A 23,425-nucleotide genomic window follows, 5' to 3' on the forward strand; every position below is an offset into this window, starting at 1 on the left:
AAGGTCAGCTCACATTGGCAGGGATCTTTTTCTAGAGCTTAGGTGGGTAATGAATCTTTACATTCTCTGGAAGGGAGGTCAGGCAATATGGGAGGGCTACAGAGAAAAGGTTTGTCTTTATAAGCAAAATATTTGTATGGCCAAAGCTGACTTCACGTTGAACCTGAACAGTACTGTGATGGGTGTTGAAATGGACTTAGAAAAATATTTTAACTCCAAAAGTAGGACCAGAAAAAACATTGGTCTGTTAACTGATGGGGATGGTGTCCTCACAAACAAGGACATCAACAACGCAGAGATGTTTAACACTTTCTTTGCCTTTGTCTTCATCATTGACAATGGGACCTGAGGTGCCATGCATTGGAGTCGTGACTGTGGGAATGATAAACTCCCAGCCAACCCTAAATTTTTGTGGGATTTGCTTCTACATGTGGATGCATACAAGACTATAGGATTAATCCTAGAGTACTCAGAGAACTGGCAGATGTCATCAGGAAATCTAAATAAATTACTTTTGAAATATCCTTCGGAATCCGGAGAGGTCATAAAATCATAGAATATCCTGAGTTGGAAGGGACCCATAAGGATCATCAAGTCCAACTCCTGGCACCGCACGGGTCTGCCCAAAAGTTAGACCCTGTGACTAAGTGCACAATCCAATCACTTCTTAAATTCAGGCAGGCTTGGTGCAGTGACTAGTTCCCTGGGGAGCCTGTTCCAGTGTGCATCCACCGCCTTCGTGAAGAACCTCTTCCTGATGTCCAGACTAAACTTCCCCTGCCTGAGCTTAACACCGTTCCCACGGGTCCTATCACTGGTGTTTACAGAGAATAGGTAACCTGCCTCTCAACTCCCCCTCGCAAGAAGGAAGTTGTAGACCTGTAGTGGGTTTACGTGGCAAGGTTTTGGTAGCAGGGGGCCATGGGGTGGTTTCTGCGAGAAGGATCTAGAAGCTGCCTCATGAAGCTTGACTGTGGAAGACCCCTGCCGGAGCAGATTCGGGGCCAGAGCTGTAGCCTGTGGAGAGGAGACCACGCAGGAGCAGGTGACCTGGCAGGAACTGCTGCCCGTGGGGGACCCAGGTTGGAGCAGTTTGCTCCTGAGGGATGGACCCCGTGGTACGGACCCATATCTGGAGCAGTTCTGGAAGATCGGCTGCCTGTGGGAAGCCCACTCTGGATCAGTTCATCAAGGACTGTATCCCGTGGGTGGGACCCCACAGCACAGGGGATGAGAGTGACCGAGAAGGAGCAGCAGAGAAGAAGCGCTGTAGACTGACCATAACCCCATTCCCCTGTTCCCCTGCACCACTTGGGGAGAGGAGGTGGAAGAGGGTCGATGGGGGGGGGGGAAGGTGCTTTTGGTTTCTTTCCTTTGTTTCTCACCTCTCTAGCTTGTTAGTAATAAGCAATAAATCTTACTATCTCCCTATGCAGAGACTGTTTTGCCCGTTACAATAATTACTGAGTGATCTTCTTGTCCTTATCTCAACTTTTGAGCCCCTTTCATGGTATTTTCTCCCCGTTCCTCTTTGAGGAGGGAGTGAGAGAGCAGCTGTGGTGGAGCTCGGCTGCCCACTTGAGCAGAACCAGAACAAGACCGTGATGAGGTCCCCCCTCAGCCTCCTCTTCTCCAGGCTGAACAGGCCCAGTGCCCTCAGCCACTCCTCATATGTCTTCCCCTCTAGGCCCTTCACCATCTTTGCCGCCCTCCTCTGGACACTCTCCAGCAGTTTAATGTCCTTTTTGTACTGTGGTGCCCAGAACTGCACAAACTATACTCAAGGTGAGGCCGCACCAGTGCAGAGCAGAGTGGGACAATCACTTCCCTCAACTGACTAGCGATGCCGTGCTCAATGCACCCCAGGATGCAGTTGGCCATCCTGGCTGCCAGGGCACACTGCTGGCTCATATTCAACTTGCTGTCAACCACAACCCCCAGGTCCCTCTCCGTGGGGCTGCTCTCCAGCATCTCATCGCCCAGTCTGTACGTATAGCCAGGATTACCCCGTCCCAGGTGCAGGACCCAGCACTTGCTCTTGTTAAATTTCATGTGGTTGGTGATTGCCCAGCTCAAACCTGGACAGATCTCCCAATCTGTCCAGGTCTCTCCGCAAGGTATTTCCACCCTCAACAGAGTACACAACACCTCCAAGTTTGGTGTCTTTGGCAAAATTTGCTCAGAACACCTTCTAGTCCTACATCCAAATCTTTTATAAAAACATTGAAGAGGACTGGCCCTAAAATGGAGCCTTGGGGGATCCCACTAGTGACCATCCGCCAGCCTGATGTGGCCCCATTTACCACAACCCTTTGAGCCCTGCCCGTCAGCCAATTGTTCACCCATTGTATGATGTTTTTGTTTAGTTGTATGCTGGACATTTTATCCAGTAGGATCCTCTGGGAAACTGTGTCAAAAGCCTTGCTGAAATCCAAAAATATCACATCAGCTGGTTTCCCTTGGTCAACTAGATGGGTGATTTTATCATAAAAGGAAACCAAATTTGTTAGGCAGGACCTACCCCTCATGAACCCATGTTGGCTCGGAACAATGACAACGCTGTTCCCCAGGTCCATTTAAGTAACTTCAAAAATCATATTCTCCATAATTTTACCAAACACAGTTCGCGCAGGCTGGGCGAGCAGGTGGGGCGCTCTCACCACTCTTTTGCAGCGGTCTTTCCCATCAGTACTTGTAACCTGCTTGCAAAGTGCCTGGCTATGGTATCAATCAGGCAGAAAACCATGGTTTCTGCATCTCTTGCAGCCTCTCCAGCCGCAGTCACCAAAGTAGCTACTCAAACGGAGGGCTTAGGGAAACACACCGCTGTCCAGGTCTTGGAGAGGCAGGTGACCTGTTCTCTGAAAAGACCAGTGATAGGACCCATGGGAATGGCGTTAAGCAGGGGAAGTTTAGGCTGGACATCAGGAAGAGATTCTTCATGAAGGGGGTGGTTGCACACTGGAACAGGCTCCTCAGGGATCAGTCACTGCACCAGTCCTGCCTGAATTTAAAAAGCGATTGGACTGTGCACTTAGTCACAGGGTCTAAACTTCTGGGCAGACCTGTGTGGTGCCAGGAGTTGGACTTGATGATCCTTATGGGTCCCTTCCAACTCGGGATATTCAATTATTCTATGATGTTATGAAATTGGCTGGAAAGCTGTGCAAATGAAATGGATCTGGGGGTTTTGCTCAACGCTCACGTGAACATGAGCCAGCAATGTGCCCAAGTGGCCAAGAATGCCAATGACATCCTGGCCTGTATCAGACATAGCATGGCCAGTAGGACCAGAGAGGTCATTGTCCCCCTCTACATTGCCCTGGAGAGGCTGAACCTGGAGAACTGTGTTCAATTTTGGGCCCCTCATTACAAGAAGAGCATCAAGACCCTGCAGTGTGTCCAGAGAAGGGCTACAAAACTGGTGAAGGGTCTGGAACCCAATTCCAACAAGGGGCGCCTGAGAGAACTGGGGTCTTTTAGTCTGGAGACAGCTCAGAGGAGACCTTATGGCTCTCTAAAACTACCTGAAGGGAAGCTGTGGGAGCTGGGGGCAGATAACTAGCAATAGAACAAGAGGGAATGGCCTCAAGTTGTGCCAGGGGAGGTTCAGGCTGGAAATGTGGAGAAATTTGTTCTCAGAAAAAAAGGTTTGGCATTGGAACGGGTTGCCCAGGGAAGTGGTTGAGTCACCATCAGTGGAGGTCTTTAAAAGACATCTAGATGTAGAGCTTAGTGATATGGTTTAGTGGAGGACTTTTTAGTGTTAGGTCAGAGGTTGGACTCAATGATCTAGATGTCTCTTCCAACCTAGAAATTCTGTGCTTCTGTAATTCCTCCTATCTTTGGCTAACAAGACCAACACCAAGGAGACGGTCTGCTGCAAGACACCTTCCCAGGCAGCAAGGCCTCAGGACAAAAAGCACCCAGCAAATGCCACTGCCAGACTCTATCTTCCTGTGCAAAACTTCATTTGCCACAGTCTTGCTGCTACATCTTGCATGGATGTTCTCCAGAGGAGGGAACAAAGAGTTCCCTCAGGCTGTAAGAGTCCCTACAGAAGCCCTGTGCAGGGCAAAGCCCAAAGCACTACAGCTCCCCGAACTCCGCTTTGTTCGAGGTTCCCACAGACCCAGTCCTTTCCTGTGCTTTTCCCTGTCCTTCATGGGACAGATTCCACAGCATCCTGCCTTCCCCAAGCCCTCCCACAGCATCCAACTCAGAAAGCATCCCAGCCCTGCAGCATCCTGGTCCCAGAGCATCCAACCACGAGAACAATTTCGCTGTCCCCCACTGTAGCCATACTCTGGCTCAAATCCAGCTTCCACTGGACTTTTCTGCCCTGCCACTTCAAGATTCCTGTTCTTTTGGGGGTATGCAGCTTCCTTCAGTAATGATTTAAAATATTCACACGCTGAGATTTTCCATGTTCAGAAGTTGATTTATTCATTTACAAGGAGTATTACTAATTCTTTTACATCTAAATCCCTGCTATATACTTCATGCTTTCACACTCAAAGCCAAATTAATCACTGGAGTTAGAAGCAGGTTTCCCAAAAACGAAGTAAAAGGGCTGCCTGAAGTCAGTACTCCCCACCATCTGCCGCAGGTCTCAGTGTGTTGTCCCTCAGGCACAGCTGGGCATTCGTCCCCAGCCAGAACCAGGGGCGCATGCCCTCCCCTTTCAGGAAGACTTCTCTGAAAGTGAAGATCTCGACCCAATTGTCAGGGTTTATAAAAGACACCTGCCCCTGGGTACAGTCAAGACAGACCCAGATCCTCGTGGGGACAGGGGACAGGGACAAGGGGTTGGAAGGAGATGTGAGAGACGTGAGCTGCCCCTCCTTGTACTGCACAGCCCAGATTCCTCCTTTAGGGCTCATCTTGATCTCCCCATTCCTCTTCACCGATGCCCTGGCCACCCCCACAGCCAAACTTGAATACATTCCCTTCTCCCCCTCTACCTCCACCTCCCAGTAGTGCCTCCCCTCTCTGAACTCCTCACGGCCCAGAACACAGTAACTAGTGTCAAATCTCTCCGGTGTGTCAGGCAGCTGCTGCCATTTACTTTCCCGTCTCACACTGCTCTTGTCCTGAGACAGGACGAGCAGAGGATGAGCCGTGCGTGGATCCAGGGTCACCTTCACTGCAGGGACAGAAGGAGCCAGGCCATCAGGGGCAGAGCTCAGCCCTGGGCAGGCTTTCCCCAGCTCGGGGCCAGGAGCTGCCCCACGGGGCAGGAGATGGGGCGCCTCTTGGGTCCTGAACATGGCCCAGCAAGGGCAGAGGAAGCACCGCAAAGGGCAACCCAATGCACACCTACCTCTATTATGAGACATCATAAAACTTCTCCATGCTGGAAGGAGAGGGGAGAGCTGGTCACAGCCCATGGCTGGTGCCCAGTGGGTGTGGGCAGGGTGAGGGGCCAGCCCTGGGCTGCTCTGTCCCAGCTGCCCACCCTCCCCTGCACATTGCCTTGACATTGCCCTTGGGCTCAAGCTCAGGAACACTCACCCAGCTCTGCAGCTTGTTCCCCTGGAAAAAGAAGCAAAAGCAATCTCTGATGAGTAGGGAGAGCTTCTCGCCCCATGCCTGAACCCCAAACTGCTTTGTTATGGTGCAGCATACTCACTGAGCTTTGCATCTTTTCTCTCTGCCAAACAAAAGCAAAAGGAAGCATGATGGAAAGGGACATCTTGCCTTCTCAAAACGCCCACTGATATTACCCAAATGCCTTCATTTGGGGGAGGGATGGGCACTCACCCAGTTCTTCAGTTATATCCTCTGCAAAAGAAAAGCAAAAACACTTGGTGAGAGAGTACAGATTCTCATTACATGACAAGAACTCGTTTTCTTTGGGTTTGGGGCCAGAGACTCACGCAGTCTTTCAGATTGGTGCGCTAGAAATGAGAAGAAAATCATGGTGAGAGGGAACAGCTTCCAATCGCATTGCGACACCTCAAATCCCTTCATAGTTTGATGGAGACTTACCAGCCTTTGCACGGTATTCATCTGGAAAAGAAAGAGAAAATCCTTGGAGTGTTCTGTCCCAGCTGCCCACCCTCCCCTAAATATCACCTTGGCCTTGTCCTGGGGCCCAAGCACATGGACACTCACCCAAATCTGCTGCTTGATCCGCTGGAAAAGAAAGCAAAAGCAAAGGAGGATAAGGACGGAGAATTTCTCATCTGATTGCTGCTTATGGGGAAACATTGGGTTTACGAATACAGACTTACCTAACTGTCCAGCTTTTTTAATGGAAAAGGAAAGAAAAGTCAATATGTGACCAGAAGGCAGTGCTTCACATTCCATGGCTACTCCCTTACCTAGACCCTTAATTATTTTTCTGAGGTGAGTGTGCACAGAGCACCTTCCTCCAAGTTTTGGTGGGACAAGACTAACATGGAGCAAAACTGAGGTTTCAGCAAGGCTTGTGCATGTGGACCAGTAAGGACAGACACTTGTGCAGCTCTCTGCACCGTGCCACCAAAACACAAGTGGAAGTGAATGGGAATGGGTGGAGGACGTCCCTGTCCAAGAAGCGTCACGGCAGAGCGGGGTAGCCCCGCAGCTAGCTTCCCATCCCCACCTTGATCCCTGTTCCTTTCAGCCATCCCGGCCGTGTCCCATGCCCAGGGCAGCCCCAGCCCCAGCACTCCCCACTCCCACCCCAGGCTCCAGCTGCTCCTCCAGCACCCCCGAGCCACCAGCACACAAGCCCCCAGAGCCCACCCAGACCAGTGCCTCCTGCAGGGACACCACTTCTCCAGGGGCTGGGGGCAGGGACTGCAAGGACTCACCCAGCTCTCGCCTCTGTGCCGCTGAAAAGCAAAGGCGGAGGAACAGGTGGTGAGCAGAGCAGCTTGGTTGCTGGGTGGGAACATGTGCAGGGGGGCTGCGCCTTGCCACCAGCCAAACGCTGCAGCCATGCTCCCTGGCCTCCCACCCAAGGCCCCTTGCTCCAGACCCAGGGGGTCCCTGCAGAACACCTCCCTCCGCTCCATCCCTGTGCTGCCAGCTTACCTTGCTTTCGAAAGAGATAAACACCGAGGCCAATGGACACAGCCAAAAGCACGAGGACCAGAGCCAGAGCCACCATCCAGGGCTGGGCGTTGTGGAAGAAGGGAGCTGAGAAAAGACAGCAGGAAAAGGGCTGCATTTCCATGACCATGTGTGGAAAAGCAAGACCCAGACTTCTCCCAGCTCAGGACAAGTGTGGGGGCCAGGAACACCTCACCCTGGCTGTGCCATTTGTACCTGCGATGTGCAGGGAAAATTTCCACTCCTGCTGCAGGCGGCTGTTCCTGACCACGCAGGACAAGGGCCCCTCCTCGTTCCCGGTCACGATGATGGCGCCTTCGATTTCAAAGAGCCCCTCCTGGTCCTGGGAATGTGTCTGGGAGACCGAGGGCAGGTGCTGCCCGCGAGCATCCCTCCACAGCAGCTGTGGCAGCGGGTACCAGCCGGCCGATCGACACCGCACCCGGACGCCTCCGGCCTCGTAGCCCCCCAGGGAGAGGTGGGGGTCAGTGCCTGTGGCTGGGGGAAGAGTGCGTGTGGCTGGGGCTTGACTTGGGGAGAGATTCATTTGAAGGCAAAGACCTCATCTGCTCCCATGCCAGACTCAGCCCTGCCCAGCCATGGCTTCAGGGGCTCTCAGAGTGGGAGGTCCACACACCCACCCTCACCCCAAAAGATCGCGGCTGGTGCTGGAACCAGAAAACAGGGATGCACAATCCCAGTAGCCCCAAATCACCCAGGAAACCCAGGTGCTGAGCTTCAGCACCTCCAGGCAGCTTCTCTGCACCAAGCTGTGCTGGTTCAAGAAGCCCCGAGACTTCCAGACAATGTCTCAGGTCTTCCCCAGCACAAAGAGCAAAACCCAAATATGTCCAGCTGCTCAGAGGTCTCTTCCCTGCTCCAGGCACTGTGTTTGGTAGCATCATAGGCACAGATGAAGGTGCTGCTCAGCAGCCTGTGCACAGTGCCCTTAAACCATCATGGGGATGGTCTACACAAACACCAGTGAAAACTAACAACTATGGATCTCTTTTCCCAAATACTGCCTCCATTTCCATGTCCATATTCCATGGTGTTTAATAACTGAGACAGGAAAAAGAAACTTAAATTCTCCCCTGGAATTCCCAGTGTATTACCCCAGCCACAAACCTGACAACACCAGCTCCACCGTTGCTTCATCATAAGCATCAGCATTTTTCACAGTGCAGACGTACTGGCCATCATCAGAGGGTCTCAGCCCTGTGATTCGCAAGTCCAGGCTTCCAGCAGAGAGACCATCTCTGACCAGCTCTGTCCTCCCGGCATATGCCCGCATCTGCTCCCCGTACAGGTCCTCTCCATTGTGGTAGTGGTGCACTGTCTCAGACAAATCATCCCGGATCCACGTGACCTCCAAGCTGCGAGCATCGCGTTGAGGGGACAAGTGGCAGGGCAGCACGACATCCTGCCCCACGGTGGCAGTGACAGGGTGTCCTGGTCCCTCCACTCTGAGCTGGGCTGGGCAAAGGAGAAGGGCACAGAGAGGCAGTGAGATTTTGCTATCAGGGCAGTGAGTGACAAAGGGCAAGCTGTGTGTGAGTTGGTGCATGCTGCGTCCCCCGTGTCCCATGGGAAACCACCGGGGCAACAGGAGAGGGAGAGGGAGGATGTGCAGGAGAAGGAGGTGTGCTGGGAGTGGGAGCCCTCTCTGCAGCTTTTGGGCAGGAGAAGAAGAGCCAAAAATGGCAGCCAAGGGAGCACCCGTATTGTGTGAAAGAACCAAAGGGAAAGTGAAACCTAGACAGGGAAAGAAGTGGGCTCAGATCCACCCTGCCCCACGGCCACCCCTCTGCCCCACAGCAGCACGTCTGCCAGTCCCAGGAGGGAGAGCCCCCAGCAGCCCCACAGGATCCTACCTGAGCCCAGCCGGAGGAGGAGCAGAGTGATGAGGGAAGTCAGGAGGCCCCTGGCATGGCCGGTGAGGCTGGGGTGGCTGCAGCCCCAGGGGAGCCTCATCTGTGCTGCAGCGGGAGCAGGAGCTGTGGGCAGAAGTCAGAACAGAAGAAAGAGGGGACCGAGGGGCTTCAGGCACCGCAGGCGGATGGGGAAGGAGTCCCCTTGGTCCCAGGCATGAGAAGCCACAGACAGCAGTGTCTTCACCAGGGTGCAGAGCCTGCGCTTATCACGGGCTGGGGGACACAGCAGGAGGGCCACAGGGGTTCTTCTCCAAGGGATGCCCACCGATAGATTGATGTCCCTCACTGCACCCAGTAGAGCTGCAGGAAACACAAGTCTGCGCCGAACTTTCCCCAACCTTTGCCCAGTTCCTGGAAGCAATAACCCTCTGGAATAAGCTATGACCCTTAGGGGGTGGGAGCAAGAGGCACCAGGGTGGAACGGGATCAAAGGCTGCGGAGAAATGCTGCAGCTGGGTGCTGAGACAGGGAACAAGGGAAAGCATGTCTATTTTGCAGGGTTTAGCTAACCCAGGGATTATGTTGTATATAAACCTCAAGGACAGGACTGAAATAGGGAGTACGAGGACAGGATGACCCTAAAAGATTGAGACAGGGAACAAGGCAAAGGATGTTGATTCTGTAGTTCTCAGCTAACACAGTTGTGTGTTAACCACAAGGAGAGGGCAACCTGAATGATAAGGGAGTCAAAGGCTGCATGCATAGATAATGAAGCCAGCAAGAACTGGCTTGACTGCTGACGTCTGTAAAAGAAAGGAAAGATCAGAAGTTTATCAGTGAGGAAGACTTCTGTCCTACATCAAAAGACCAGCAGAGTACACTGGACAACCGCCTGAGGACTCTAGTGTGCATGCAGATAGGGGTGGAAACCTATGCTAATGATTTATGGAGACCTGATGAATATGTAAGAGACTTGCAGGAAATGAAATGAATATGCATATATCCCATCAATATAAACACTCTGGCAGTAACCATTGGTGTGCAAGCTAGGAGGAGCAATCCCCCTTGCACCCAGTACTGTAATAAACGTACCTGCTTTATAACTCTTTAGGAGTTGTGAAGTTTGATTTCCATGCCTCATTGCTGAGCGTCGTGCTGCCACCCTTTGCCCAGAGTGGTGCAGGCAAAGAACCAGCCCCACTCCTGGCTCTGCCCATCGCAGAGGAGGAAGAAATGGGCCGACCATTTGCCCTCTGGCAAGAGAAGCCCTGTTGCAGCAGGGCTTGGGCAGGGAAATGGCTTCCAAGGGCCAGAGGGACCTTCTGCATGCAGCCAGGATGATGACATGGATGACCTGTTCTTGAAGGAACTAAGGCATGCCTCCGGATCCGCTGCCCTTGTCATTAGGGGGAAAGATTCAAATGGCCAAAGCTCAATTAGAGTTGAAGCTGGACAAAACTGTGGAGGACAACAAAAAGGACTTAAAAAAATAACTAAACAGCGAAAATAGGACCGGAGAAGCCATTGGTCCATTACTTGATGGGGATGGTCTCCTCACAAACAGGGACATTGACAACACAGAGATGTTTAATGCTTTCTTTGCCTTTGTCTTCAACACTGACGATGGGCACTGGGACCCCAGGTGCCCTGAGCTGGAGGACCGTGAGAGCAGGAATGATAAACTCTCAGAAAATGCTGAATTAGTGTGGGATTTGCTCCTAGAGGTGGATACCATAGGGCCTGACGGGATTCATCCCAAAGTACTAAGAGAACTGGCTGATGTCATTATGCAATAAATTGTTTTTGAAATATCCTTGGGAATCTGGAGAGGTCCCTGTGATTGGAAGCTGCCAAACATTGCCCCAGTTTCCAAGAAGGGCAGCAAAGGAGGCCCTGGGAATTACAGGGCTGTCATTCTCACAGCAGTTGATGGTAAAGTTAGGGAGATTGCTCTGGGAGTGAGTGAAAAACACCTGAGGGACAATGCAGTCACAGCACACGTGGTGAGGAGATAGTGGTGAGGAGAAAGTCCTATTTACCAAACTCAGTTTCTTTTTATGACAAGGTCAGCCTCCTAGTTGGCCAAGAAGACCCATCCGAGGTGATTTTTTGGATTTCAGTCAAGATTAAAACATTGTTTCCGACCATACCCAGCCGGAAATAAAGTCCAGCACAGACCCAGACAAATGCACGATACGCTGGGTCAACAATTGTCTGACAGGTAAGGCTCTGAGTGTTCTGCTAAACAGGGTGATATTAGGCTGGTGGCCAGTCACGAGTGGGGCTCTGCAGGGCTCCATTTTGGGGCCAGGTCTCGTCTGTGGCAGCCCAAAGGGCCAAGCGTGCCCTGGGGTGTCTCAGGCACGGCACTGCTGGCCGGCCGAGGGAAGGGATCGTCCCGCTCTGCTCGGCCTGCTGCAGCCTCGCCTCGAGCAATGCGTGCAGCTGTGGGCACCGCAGCAGACGAAGGGTGTGAAACTGTGCAAGAGCCTCCAAGGTGGGCTACGAGGACGGCGAAGGCTCTGCAGGGCAAGGCGTGTGAGGAGCGGCTGAAGGCGCTTGGCTTGTTGAGCCCAGAGCACAGGAGACGCAGGGGAGGCCTCGTGGCAGCCCTCAACTTCCTAATGAGGGCAGTGGAGGGGCAAGCTCCAGTCTCTGCTCTCTGGGGCCAGTGACAGGGCCTGAGGGAACGGCATGGAGCTGCCAACTGGACGCAGCTGCCCTCGCAAGGGAGGCTGATGAGGCATAGGCAGAGCCAGTAGCGCCCCTTACCCGGCCGTTTGACAGCAGCCCCTGGGGTGCGCAGTGAACAGGACGGGCAAAGAGTGTGTACCACGTCAGAAGGGCATGGTGTGGCAGGTCGTGCAGGCAGGGTGAGCAGGTGGGGCGCTCTTACTGCTCTTTTGCAGCGGTCTTTCCCATCAGTACTTGTAACCTGCTTGCAAAATGCCTGGCCATGGTATCAATCAGGCAGAAAACCATGGTTTCTGCAACTCTCGCAGCCTCTCCAGCCGCAGTCACTGATGTAGCTACTCAAACGGAAGGCTTGGGGAAACACACTGCCATCCTGGTCTTGGAGAGGCAGGTGACCTGTTCTCTGTAAACACCAGTGATAGGACCCATGGGAATGGGGTTAAGCAGGGGAAGTTTAGGCTGGACATCAGGAAGAGGTTCTTCACGAAGGGGGTGGTTGCATACTGGAACAGGCTCCTCAGGGATCAGTCACTGCACCAATCCTGCCTGAATTTAAGAAGCAATTGGACTGTGCACTTAGTCACATGGTCTAAACTTCTGGGCAGACCTGTGCGGTGCCAGGAGTTGGACTTGATGATCCTTATGGGTCCCTTCCATCTTGGGATATTCTATGATTCTATGATGTTATGAAATTGGCTGGAAAGCGGTAAAGATGAAATGTATCTAGGGGTTTTGCTCAACGCCCACCTGAACATGAACCAGGAGTGTGCCCAAGTGGCCAAGAAGGCCAACGACATCCTGGCCTATCAGACATAGCATGGGCAGTAGGACCAGAGAGGTGATTGTCCCCCTCTACATTGCCCTGAAGAGGCTGCACCCGGAGAACTGTGTTCAATTTTGGACCCCTCACTACAAGAAGAGCATCAAGGCCCTGCACTGTGTCCAGAGAAGGGCTACAAAACTGGTGAAGGGCCTGGAACACAATTCCAACAAGGGGCGCCTGAGGGAACTGGGGTCTTTTAGTCCGGAGACAGCTCAGAGGAGACCTTATGGCTCTCTACAACTACCTGAAAGGAAGCTGTGGGAGCTGGGGGCAGATAACTAGCAATAGAACAAGAGGGAATGGCCTCAAGTTGTGCCAGGGGAGGTTCAGGCTGGAAATGTGGAGAAATTTGTTCTCAGAAAGAGTGTTTAGGCATTGGAACGGGTTGCCCAGGGAAGTGGTTGAGTCACCATCTGTGGAGGTCTTTAAGAGACGTTTAGATGTAGAGCTTAGGGATATGGTTTAGTGGAGGACTTTTTAGTGTTAGGTCAGAGGTTGGACTCGATGATCTAGAGGTCTCTTCCAACCTAGAAATTCTGTGATTCTGTAATTCCTCCTAGCTTTGACTAACAAGACCAACACTATGGAGACAGTCTGCTGCAAGACGCCTTCCCAGGCAGCAAAGCCTCAGGACAGAAAGCACCCAGCAAATGCCACTGCCAGACTCCATCTTCCTGTACAAAACTTTATTTGACACAGTCCTGCTGCTTCTGCGCCTTGATGTGCTCCAGAGGAGGGAACAAAGATCCCCCTCAGGCTGCTCATGCTCAGCACCAGGCACAGAGCAAGGATCAACACCAACCTAGGAGGAAAAGGTGGCCTGCAATGGCAAGCAGCACATGGTGACCACATCCCTTGCCCTGGGATCTGCAAGCAGTGCAAGCAGAGGGGAGAGGAGCGTGGAGAGCTGCTGCAGCCCCTGTGCTGCCCGCCGGGGCTCAGGGGCAGGGTGAGAGCCGTGGGTGCCAGCAGGGCTTGTGCCCCAGCACAGGAGCTGTGTGTAGGGCAGTTCCTGTGGTCTGCAAGGTCCTGGCTCCTGCTTGCAGCATTCCAGACATCCTTCAGAAGTAGGGAGGAACACGGGGCAGTTCCTGGTCCCATTGCCCCTCATTCCTGCACTGCTCACATAGGACCAAGGAGACATCAGACAGGAGTGGCTGGAGGCAGGAGTGGCTGGCAGTGGCCCCCCAGAGCTGGGGACAGGGTCTACAGGGTGCTGTTCCTCAGGCACAGCTGGATGCTGCTTGATCCCAGCCAGAACCAGGGGCGGATGCTCTCCCCATTGAAGGAGGCTGCTGTGAAAGTGTAGATCTCGACCCCATTGTCAGCATTGATAAAAGACACTTGCCCCTGGGTAAAGTCCAGACAGACCCAGATCCTCATGGCAACAGGGGACAGGAACAAGGGGATAGTAGGAAACGTGAGAGGAATGAGGTTTCCATCATTGTACCGTACTGCCCAGATACCTCCTTTGGTCTTTCCCTTCCTCTGCACAGATTTTCTTGCTATACCTAAAGCCCACTGTGAATCACTTTTAAGCTCCCCCTCCACCTCAATCTCCCACCAGTGCCTCCCCTCTCCCAACTCTTCACAGCCCAGCACACAGCACCAAGAGTCAAATCGCTCCTCTGTATCAGGAACCATCTGCCTTTTTCTTTGCTGTCTCACTCTCCTGTTGTCCTGAGACACCACAAGCCGGGGATGAGCCGTGCGTGGATCCAGGGTCACCTTCACTGCAGGGACAGAAGGAGCCAGGCCATCAGGGGCAGAGCTCAGCCCTGGGCAGGCTTTCCCCAGCTCGGGGCCAGGAGCTGCCCCACGGGGCAGGAGATGGGGCACCTCTGGGCTCCTGAACATGCCCCAGCAGGGGCAGGAGAAGCACCACAGAGGGCAACTCAGTGCACACCTACCTCTATTTTGAGGCAGCAGACACCTTCTCCATGCTGGAAGGAGAGGGAAGAGGTGGTCACAGCCCACGGCTGGTGCCCAGTGGGTGTGGGCAGGGTGAGGGGCCAGCCCTGGGCTGCTCTGTCCCAGCTGCCCACCCTCCCCTGCACATCGCCTTGGCATTGCCCTGGGTAACAAGCTAGAGGACACTCACCCAGCTCTGCAGCTTGTTCCCCTGGAAAAGTGAAAAAACAAGGTATGATAAGAGGGAACAGCTTCTGATCCCATGGCTGGACCTCCAAATTTATTTATTTTTTTCAGTTTGGGGAGGAATACTCACCCAGCTCTGCAGCTTGTTCCACTAGAAAAAGGAAAAGAAAAGCAAGGAATGATGAGAGGGGACAGCTCAACTGGACCCAAAACTGCTTTGTTTTTTTGAGGGAGACTCACCCAGCTTTGCATCTTTTTCATCTGCAAAACAAGAGTAAAGGCAACTCATGAAGAAAAGAGATAAGTTCTCTTTCCACCTTTCTTCCTTAAGACAGACCCTTTATGTTATGTTATGTTATGTTATGTTATGTTATGTTATGTTATGTTATGTTATGTTATGTTATGTTATGTTATTTTATTTTATTTTATTTTATTTTATTTATTTTTAAATTTCGTGAGAGACACTCACCCAGCTCTGTAGTTTTTGCAGCTGCAAGAGAAAGAGAAAAGCAACGCATAATGAGAGGGAACAGCTACTCATACCAGGGCTACTAACAAGGGTGAGCTCAAATTTCTTAACGCTGGAGAAGAAGACTCACCCAGCATTTCCACTTTTTCCTCTGGAAAAGAAAAGTAAAAGCAATGCATGGTCAGAGGAGAAGGCCTATCTTATGGCTAACCTAAAAGCATTTCAATAGGAGATGGAGACTCACCAAGCTGTTCAGCTTGTTCCGATGCAAAAGTAAAGCAAGAGCAATGCATGATGAGAAGGGAGAGCAGCTCAGCCCATGGCTCCTCCCATGGGAAGACACCAAATCCTTGGTTATGTGAAGGGAGACTTACCCTGCTCTGCATCTTTTTTCACTGAAAAAGGAAAGTAAAAGCAATGTATGATCAGAGGTCATTGTTTCTCATCTCATGGTGACTCCAATGGGAAGACAACAAAATCTATAGTGTACAATAGGCACTAACCACCTTGCTCCCAGATTGGGAGGGACCAGACTAACAGTCAACCAGACCAGGCTCTGAGCAAGGCTTGTGCACGTGGAGCAGTAAGCACAGGCACTTGTGCAGCTCTCTGCACCATGCCACCAAAACACAAGTGGAAGTGAATGGGGATGGCTGGAGCACGTCTCTGACCAAGAAGTGTCAGTGCAGAGCGGGAAAGCCCTGCAGCTCGCTCCCCGTCCCCACCTTGATCCCTGTTCCTTTCAGCCATCCCGGCCGTGTCCCGTGCCCAGGGCAGCCCCAGCACTCCCCACTCCCACCCCAGGCTCCAGCTGCTCCTCCAGCACCCCTGAGCCACCAACACACAAGCCCCCAGAGCCCACCCAGTCCAGGCCCAGTCCCTCCCGCAGGGACACCACTTCCCCAGGGACTGGGGGCAGGGACTGCAAGGACTCACCCAGCTCTCGTCTCTGTGTCACTGAAAAGCAAAGGTGGAGGAAGAGGTGGTGAGCAGAGCAGCTTGGTTGCTGGGTGGGAACATGTGCAGGGGGGCTGCGCCTTGCCACCAGCCCCACGCTGCAGCCATGCTCCCTGGCCTCCCACCCAAGGCCCCTTGCTCCAGACCCAGGGGTGTCCCTGCAGAACACCTCCCTCCACTCCATCCCTGCGCTGCCAGCTTACCTTGCTTTCGAAAGAGATAAACACCGAGGCCAATGGACACAGCCAAAAGCACGAGGACCAGGACCAGAACCACTATCAAGGGCTGGGCGTTTATGAAAAAGGGAGCTGAGAAAAGGGACCAGGAAAAGGGCTGTGTTTCCATGCCCGTGGATGAAAAAGCAAGACCCAGACTTCTGCCAGGTCAGGAGAAGTGCAGGGGTCAGGAACACCTCACCCTGGCTGAGCCATTTGTACCTGAGATGTGCAGGGAAAATTCCCGTTCCTGCTGGAGGCGGCTGCTCCTGACCACGCAGGACAAGGGCCCCTCCAGGCTCCTGGTCACGATGACGGCGCCTTCGATTTCAAAGAGCCCCTCCTGGTCTTGGGAATGTGTCTGGGAGACCGAGGGCAGGTGCTGCCCGCGAGCATCCCTCCACAGCAGCTGCGGCAGCGGGTACCAGCCAGCCGATCGACACAGCACCCGGACGCCTCCGGCCTCGTAGCCCCCCAGAAAGAGGTGGGGGTCAGCGCCTGTGGCTGGGGGAAGAGCGTGTGGCTGGGGCTTGACTTGGGGAGGGATTCATTTGAAGGCAAAGACCCCATCTGCTCCCATGCCAGCCACAGCCAGACCAACCATGGCCCCAGGGATTCTCAGACCTGGCAATCCACGCACCCACCCTCATCCCAGACAACCCTAGCTGGTGCCAGAACCAGAGAACAGGGATGCACATGTACAATGCCAGTGGCCACAAATTACCCAGGAAACCCAGGTGCTGAGCTTCATCACCTCCAGGCAGCTTCTCTGCACCAAGCTGTGCTGGTTCAAGAAGCCCCGAGACTTCCAGACAATGTCTCAGGTCTCCCCCAGCACAAAAAGCAAAACCCAAAAGAGGTCCAGCTGCTCAGAGGTCTCTTCCCTGCTCCAGGCACTGTGTTTGGTAGCATCATAGGCACAGATGAAGGTGCTGCTCAGCAGCCTGTGCCCAGTGCCCTTAAACCATCATGGGGATGGTCTGCATAGACACCAGTGAAAACTAAGAACTATATCCTACCTATGGATCTCTCTTCCCAAATACTACCTCCATTTGCATGTCCATATTCCATGGTGTTTAATAGCTGAGACAGGAAAAAGAAACTTAAATTCTCCCCTGGAATTCCCGGTGTATTACCCCAGCCACAAACCTGACACCTCCAGATCCACTGTTGCTTCATCATAAGCATCAGCATTTTTCACAGTGCAGACGTACTGGCCATCATCAGAGGGTCTCAGCCCTGTGATTCGCAAGTCCAGGCTTCCAGCAGAGAGACCATCTCTGGACAACTCTGTCCTCCCGGCATATGCCCCCATCTGCTCCCCGTACAGGTCCTCTCCATTGCGGTAGTGGTGCACTGTCTCAGAGAACTCATCCCGGATCCACCTGACCTCCAAACTGCGAGCATCGCGTTGAGGGGACAAGTGGCAGGGCAGCACGACATCCTGCCCCACGGTGGCAGTGACAGGGTGTCCTGGTCCCTCCACTCTGAGCTGGGCTGAGCAATGGAGAAGGGCACAGAGAGGCAGTGAGATTTTGCCATTGTAAATTTAGGGTCAGTGACTGTCAAAGGGCGAGCTGTGCGTGAGTTGGTGCGTGCTGCGTCCCCCGTGTCCCATGGGAAACCACCGGCGAAAGAGGAGAGGGAGAGGGAGGGCATGCAGGAGAAGGAGGTGTGCTGGGAGTGGGAGCCCTCTCTGCAGCATTTGGGCAGGAGAAGAAGAGCCAAAAATGGCAGCCGAGGCAGCGCCCATATTGTGTGAAAGAACCAAAGGGAAAGTGAAACCTAGACAGGGAAAGAAGTGGGCTCAGGTCCACCCTGCCTCACGGCCACCCCCATGCCCCACATCATCAAGTCTGCCTGGCCCAGGCGGGAGAGCCCCCAGCAGCCCCTCAGGATCCTACCTGAGCCCAGCCGGAGAAGGAGCAGAGTGACAAGGGAAGTCAGGAGGCCCCTGGCATGGCCAATGAAGCTGGGGTGGCCGCAGCCACAGGGGAGCCCCATCTGTGCTGTAGCAGGAGCAGGAGCTAAGGACAGAAGCTGGAGCAGAAGAGAGAGGGGACCGAGGGGCTGCAGGCTCCGCAGGCAGATGGGGAAGGAGTCACCTTGGGCCCGGACACAAATAGCCACAGCCAGCAGCACCTTGGGCAGGGCACAGAGCCTGTGCTTATCACGGGCTGGGGGACACAGCAGGCAGCTCCCAGGGGTTGTTCTCCAAGGGAGCCCCACTGACAGAGACGTCCTTCTCTGCACCCAGCCGAGCTGCAGGAAACACAGGGGTATGCCAAAATTCCAGATCTCCTACGCAGTTCCGGACAACAGTAAAACTCTGGGAGGAGCTTGGACATTTGGGGGCTGGAAGCAAGAGGCTCCACAGTGTAGCGGGATCAGAGGCTGCAGGGAAAGTGGCACAGCTGTGTGCTGAGACAGGGAACAAGGGAAAGCATGTCTATATTGCAGGTTTCGGCTAACCCAGGGATTATGTTGTATATAAACCTCAAGGACAGGACTGAGCTAGGGAGTACGAGGACAGGATGACCCTAAAAGATTGAGATGGGGAACATGATAAAGGATGTTGATTCTGTAGTTCTTAGCTAACACAATTGTATGTGAACCACAAGGAGAGGGTGACCCCAAGTATAAGGGTGTCAAAGACTGCATGCATAGATAATGAAGCCGGCAAAACTGGCTTAACTGCTGAAGTCTGTAAAAGAAAGGAAAGATCAGAAGTTTAGCAGTGAGGAAGGCTTCTGTCCTACATCAAAAGACCAGCTGAGTACACTGGACAACCGCCTGAGGACTCTAGTGTGCATGCAGATAGGGGTGGAAACCTATGCTAATGATTTACGGAGACCTGATGAATATGTAAGAGACTTGCAGGAAATGAAATGAATATGCATATATCCCATCAATATAAACACTCTGGCAATAACTATTGGTGTGCAAGCTAGGAGGAGCGATCCCCCTTGCACTCAGCACTGCAATAAACATACCTGCTTTATAACTCTTTAGGAGTTGTGAAGTTTGTTTTCTGCACCTCAGTGCTAAGCGCCGTACTGCCACCTTTTGCCCAGAGTGGTGCAGGCAAAGAACCAGCCCCACTCCTGGCTCTGCCCATCGCAGAGGAGGAAGAAATGGGCCGACCATTTGCCCTCTGGCAAGAGAAGCCCTGTTGCAGCAGGGCTTGGGCAGGGAAATGGCTTCCAAGGACCAGAGGGACAGCTTCTGCATGCAGCCAGGATGATGACATGGATGACCTGTTCTTGAAGGAACTAAGGCATGCCTCCGGATCCGCTGTCCTTGTCATTAGGGGAAAAGATTCAAATGGCCAAAGCTCAATTAGAGTTGAAGCTGGACAAAACTGTGGGGGACAACAAAAAGGACTTAAAAAAATAACTAAACAGTGAAAATAGGACCGGAGAAGCCATTGGTCCATTACTTGATGGGGATGGTCTCCTCACAAACAGGGACATTGACAACACAGAGATGTTTAATGCTTTCTTTGCCTTTGTCTTCAACACTGACGATGGGCACTGGGATCCCAGGTGCCCTGAGCTGGAGGACCGTGAGAGCAGGAATGATAAACTCTCAGCAAATGCTGAATTAGTGTGGGATTTGCTCCTAGAGGTGGATACCATAGGGCCTGACGGGATTCATCCCAGAGTACTAAGAGAACTGGCTGATGTCATTATGAAATAAATTGTTTTTGAAATATCCTTGAGAATCTGGAGAGGTCCCAGTGACTGGAAGCTGCCAAACGTTGCCCCAGTTACCAAGAAGGGCAGCAAAGGAGGCCCTGGGAATTACAGGGCTGTCATTCTCACAGCAGTTGATGGTAAAGTTAGGGAGATTGCTCTGGGAGTGAAAAACACCTGAGGGACAATGCGGTCACAGCACATGTAGTGAGGAGAAAGTGGTGAGGAGAAAGTCCTATTTACCAAACTCAATTTCTTTTTATGACAAGGTCAGCCTCCTAGTTGGCCAAGAAGAGCCATCTGAGATGATTTTTTGGATTTCAGTCAAGATTAAAACATTGTTTCCAATCATACCCAGCCGGACCTAATGTCCAGCACAGACCCAGACAAATGCACGGTACGCTTGGTCAACAATTGTCTGACAGGTCAGGCTCTGAGTGTTCTGCTAAACAGGGTGATATTAAGCTGGTGGCCAGTCACGAGTGGGGCTCCATTTTGGGGCCAGGTCTCGTCAGTGGCAGCCCAAAGGGCCAAGCGTGCCCTGGGGTGTCTCAGGCACAGCACTGCTGGCTGGCCGAGGGAAGGGATCGTCCTGCTATGCTTGGACTGCTGTGGCCTCGCCTCGAGCAATGCGTGCAGCTGTGGGCACCGCAGCAGACGAAGGGTGTGAAACTGTGCAAGAGCCTCCAAGGTGGGCTACGAGGACGGCGAAGGCTCTGCAGGGCAAGGCGTGTGAGGAGCGGCTGAAGGCACTTGGTTTCTTGAGCCCAGAGCAGAGGAGACACAGGGGAGGCCTCGTGGCAGCCCTCAACTTCCTAATGAGGGCAGTGGAGGGGCAAGCTCCAGTCTCTGCTCTCTGGGGCCAGTGACAGGGCCTGAGGGAACGGCATGGAGCTGCCAACTGGACGCAGCTGCCCTCGCAAGGGAGGCTGATGAGGCATAGGCAGAGCCAGTAGCGCCCCTTACCCGGCCGTTTGACAGCAGCCCCTGGGGTGCGCAGTGAACAGGACGGGCAAAGAGTGTGTACCACGTCAGAAGGGCATGGTGTGGCAGGTCGTGCAGGCAGGGTGAGCAGGTGGGGCGCTCTTACTGCTCTTTTGCAGCGGTCTTTCCCATCAGTACTTGTAACCTGCTTGCAAAATGCCTGGCCATGGTGTCAATCAGGCAGAAAACCATGGTTTCTGCAACTCTCGCAGCCTCTCCAGCCGCAGTCACTGATGTAGCTAGTCAAACGGAGGGATTGGGGAAACACACTGCCATCCTGGTCTTGGAGAGGCAGGTGACTTGTTCTCTGAAAACACCAGTGATAGGACCCATGGGAATGGGGTTAAGCAGGGGAAGTTTAGGCTGGACATCAGGAAGAGGTTCTTCACGAAGGGGGTGGTTGCACACTGGAACAGGCTCCTCAGGGATCAGTCACTGCACCAATCCTGCCTGAATTTAAAAAGCGATTGGACTGTGCACTTAGTCACAGGGTCTAAACGTTTGGGTAGACCTGTGGGGTGCCACGAGTTGGACGTGATGATCCTTATGGGTCCCTTCCAACTCGGGATATTCAATTATTCTATGATGTTATGAAATTGGCTGGAAAGCGGTAAAGATGAAATGTATCTAGGGGTTTTGCTCAACGCCCACCTGAACATGAACCAGGAGTGTGCCCAAGTGGCCAAGAAGGCCAACGACATCCTGGCCTGTATCAGACATAGCATGGCCAGTAGGACCAGAGAGGTGATTGTCCCCCTCTACATTGCCCTGGAGAGGCTGCACCCGGAGAACTGTGTTCAATTTTGGACCCCTCACTACAAGAAGAGCATTAAGGCCCTGCAATGTGTCCAGAGAAGGGCTACAAAACTGGTGAAGGGTCTGGAACACAATTCCAACAAGGGGCGCCTGAGGGAACTGGGGTCTTTTAGTCCGGAGACAGCTCAGAGGAGACCTTATGGCTCTCTAAAACTACCTGAAAGGAAGCTGTGGGAGCTGGGGGCAGATAACTAGCAATAGAACAAGAGGGAGTGGCCTCAAGTTGTGCCGGGGGAGGTTCAGGCTGGAAATGTGGAGAAATTTGTTCTCAGAAAGAGTGTTTAGGCATTGGAACGGGTTGCCCAGGGAAGTGGTTGAGTCACCATCCCTGGAAGTCTTTAAAAGACGTTTAGATGTAGAGCTTAGGGATATGGTTTAGCGGGGACTGTTAGTGTTAGGTCAGAGGTTGGACTTGATGATCTAGAGGTCTCTTCCAACCTAGAAATTCTGTGATTCTGTGATTCCTCCTAGCTTTGACTAACAGGACCAACACCAAGGAGACGGTCTGCTGCAAGACACCTTCTCAGGCAGCAAGGCCTCAGGACAGAAAGCACCCAAGAAATACCACTGCCAGACTCCATCTTCCTCTGCAAAACTTTATTTGACACAGTCCTGCTGTGCCTTGATGTGCTCCAAAGGAGGGAACACAGAACCCCCTCAGGCTGCTCATGCTCAGCACCAGGCACAGAGCAAGGATCAACCTCAACCTTGGAGACAAAGTTGGCCTGCAATGGCCCGCAACACACGGTGACCACATCCCTTGCCCTCGGGTCTGCAAGCAGTGCAAGCAGAGGGGAGAGGAGTGTGGAGAGCTGCTGCAGACCCTGTGCTGCCCACCGGGGCTCAGAGGCAGGGTAAGAGCTGCGAATGCCAGCAGGGCTTGTGCCCCAGCACAGGAGCTGTGTGCAGGGCAAAGCCCAAAGCACCAAAGCTCCCCGAGCTCCACCATGTTCGAGGTTCCCACAGACCCAGTCCTTTCCTGTGCTTTTCCCCATGCTTCATGGGACAGATTCCACAGCATCCTGCCTCCGCCAAGCCCTCCCACAGCATCCAACTCAGAAAGCATCCCAGCCCTGCAGCATCCTGGTCCCAGAGCATCCAACCACGAGAACATCTTTGCTGCCCCCCATTGTAGCCATGCTCCGGCTCAAATCCACTTCCATTGGACTTTTCTGTCCTGTCACTTCAAGTTTACTGCTCTTTTGGGGGTATGCAGCTTCCTTCAATAATGATTTAAAATATTCACACGCTGGGATTTTCCATGTTCAGAAGTTGATTTATTCATTTACAAGGAGTATTACTGATTCTTTTACATCTAAATTCCTGCTATATGCTTCATGCTTTCACACTCAAAGTCAAATTCATCACTGGAGTTAGAAACAGGATTCCCAAAAACGAAGTAAAAGGCTGCCTGAAGTCAGTACCCCCCACCATCTGCCGCAGGTCTCAGCGTGTTTTCCCTCAGGTACAGCTGGGCATTTGTCCCCAGCCAGAACCAGGGGCGCATGCCCTCCCCTTTCAGGAAGGCATTTGTGAAAGTGAAGATCTTGACCCGGTTTTCAGGGTTTATAAAAGACACCTGCCCCTGGGTACAGTCAAGACAGACCCAAAACCTCGTGGGGACAGGGGACAGGGACGAGGGGGTGGGAGGAGATGTGAGAGATGTGAGCTGCCCCTCATTGCACTGCACAGCCCAGATCCCTTCTTCAGGGCTCATGTTGATCTCCCCCTTCCTCTTCACCGATGCCCTGGCCACCCCC

General features: G+C 53.0%; 4 protein-coding genes across 5 annotated transcripts in view; all 4 read right to left on the bottom strand.

The window, feature by feature from the left end:
• LOC139998599 (butyrophilin subfamily 1 member A1-like) overlaps positions 1 to 23,425 on the bottom strand; it is a 32,200-nt gene that overhangs the window by 7,624 nt on the left and 1,151 nt on the right. The gene's annotated exons all lie outside the window — the stretch shown is intronic.
• On the bottom strand, positions 4,323 to 9,338 carry LOC139998607 (butyrophilin subfamily 1 member A1-like). The gene is made up of 11 exons (XM_072024699.1): positions 8,916 to 9,338; positions 8,170 to 8,517; positions 7,258 to 7,539; positions 6,947 to 7,128; positions 6,118 to 6,597; positions 5,880 to 6,012; positions 5,764 to 5,784; positions 5,633 to 5,653; positions 5,515 to 5,535; positions 5,324 to 5,356; positions 4,323 to 5,146 (listed from the first exon to the last, which is right to left on the bottom strand). Exons 1-11 carry the CDS (start codon positions 9,013 to 9,015, stop codon positions 4,584 to 4,586), a joined length of 2,184 nt encoding a protein of 727 aa, XP_071880800.1. The 5' UTR covers positions 9,016 to 9,338; the 3' UTR covers positions 4,323 to 4,583.
• Positions 13,098 to 23,425, bottom strand: part of LOC113845401 (butyrophilin subfamily 1 member A1-like) — a 64,147-nt gene continuing 53,819 nt past the window's right edge. Inside the window, exon 10 of the mRNA XM_072024904.1 lies at positions 13,098 to 14,165. Within this exon, the coding sequence (XP_071881005.1) occupies positions 13,639 to 14,165 (527 nt within the window). The 3' untranslated portion in view covers positions 13,098 to 13,638. The remainder of the gene's footprint in view (positions 14,166 to 23,425) is intronic.
• Positions 14,613 to 18,654, bottom strand: LOC139998906 (butyrophilin subfamily 3 member A2-like). Of its 2 annotated transcripts, none has more exons than XM_072024897.1 (10): positions 18,276 to 18,654; positions 17,320 to 17,667; positions 16,393 to 16,674; positions 16,159 to 16,263; positions 15,935 to 15,955; positions 15,243 to 15,393; positions 15,129 to 15,149; positions 14,999 to 15,019; positions 14,770 to 14,790; positions 14,613 to 14,680 (listed from the first exon to the last, which is right to left on the bottom strand). In XM_072024897.1, the coding sequence occupies exons 2-6, from the start codon at positions 17,483 to 17,485 to the stop codon at positions 15,353 to 15,355; spliced, it is 615 nt and encodes a 204-aa protein (XP_071880998.1). In that variant the 5' UTR covers positions 17,486 to 17,667; positions 18,276 to 18,654; the 3' UTR covers positions 14,613 to 14,680; positions 14,770 to 14,790; positions 14,999 to 15,019; positions 15,129 to 15,149; positions 15,243 to 15,352. The 2 variants fall into 2 exon arrangements, with proteins under 2 accessions (XP_071880998.1, XP_071880997.1); XM_072024896.1 differs by lacking the exon at positions 18,276 to 18,654 and adding an exon at positions 18,075 to 18,269 and having other exon boundaries at positions 14,643 to 14,680.

The sequence above is a fragment of the Anas platyrhynchos genome, chromosome 17 (genome assembly GCF_047663525.1).
Source record: "Anas platyrhynchos isolate ZD024472 breed Pekin duck chromosome 17, IASCAAS_PekinDuck_T2T, whole genome shotgun sequence".
Taxonomy (NCBI): domain Eukaryota; kingdom Metazoa; phylum Chordata; class Aves; order Anseriformes; family Anatidae; genus Anas; species Anas platyrhynchos.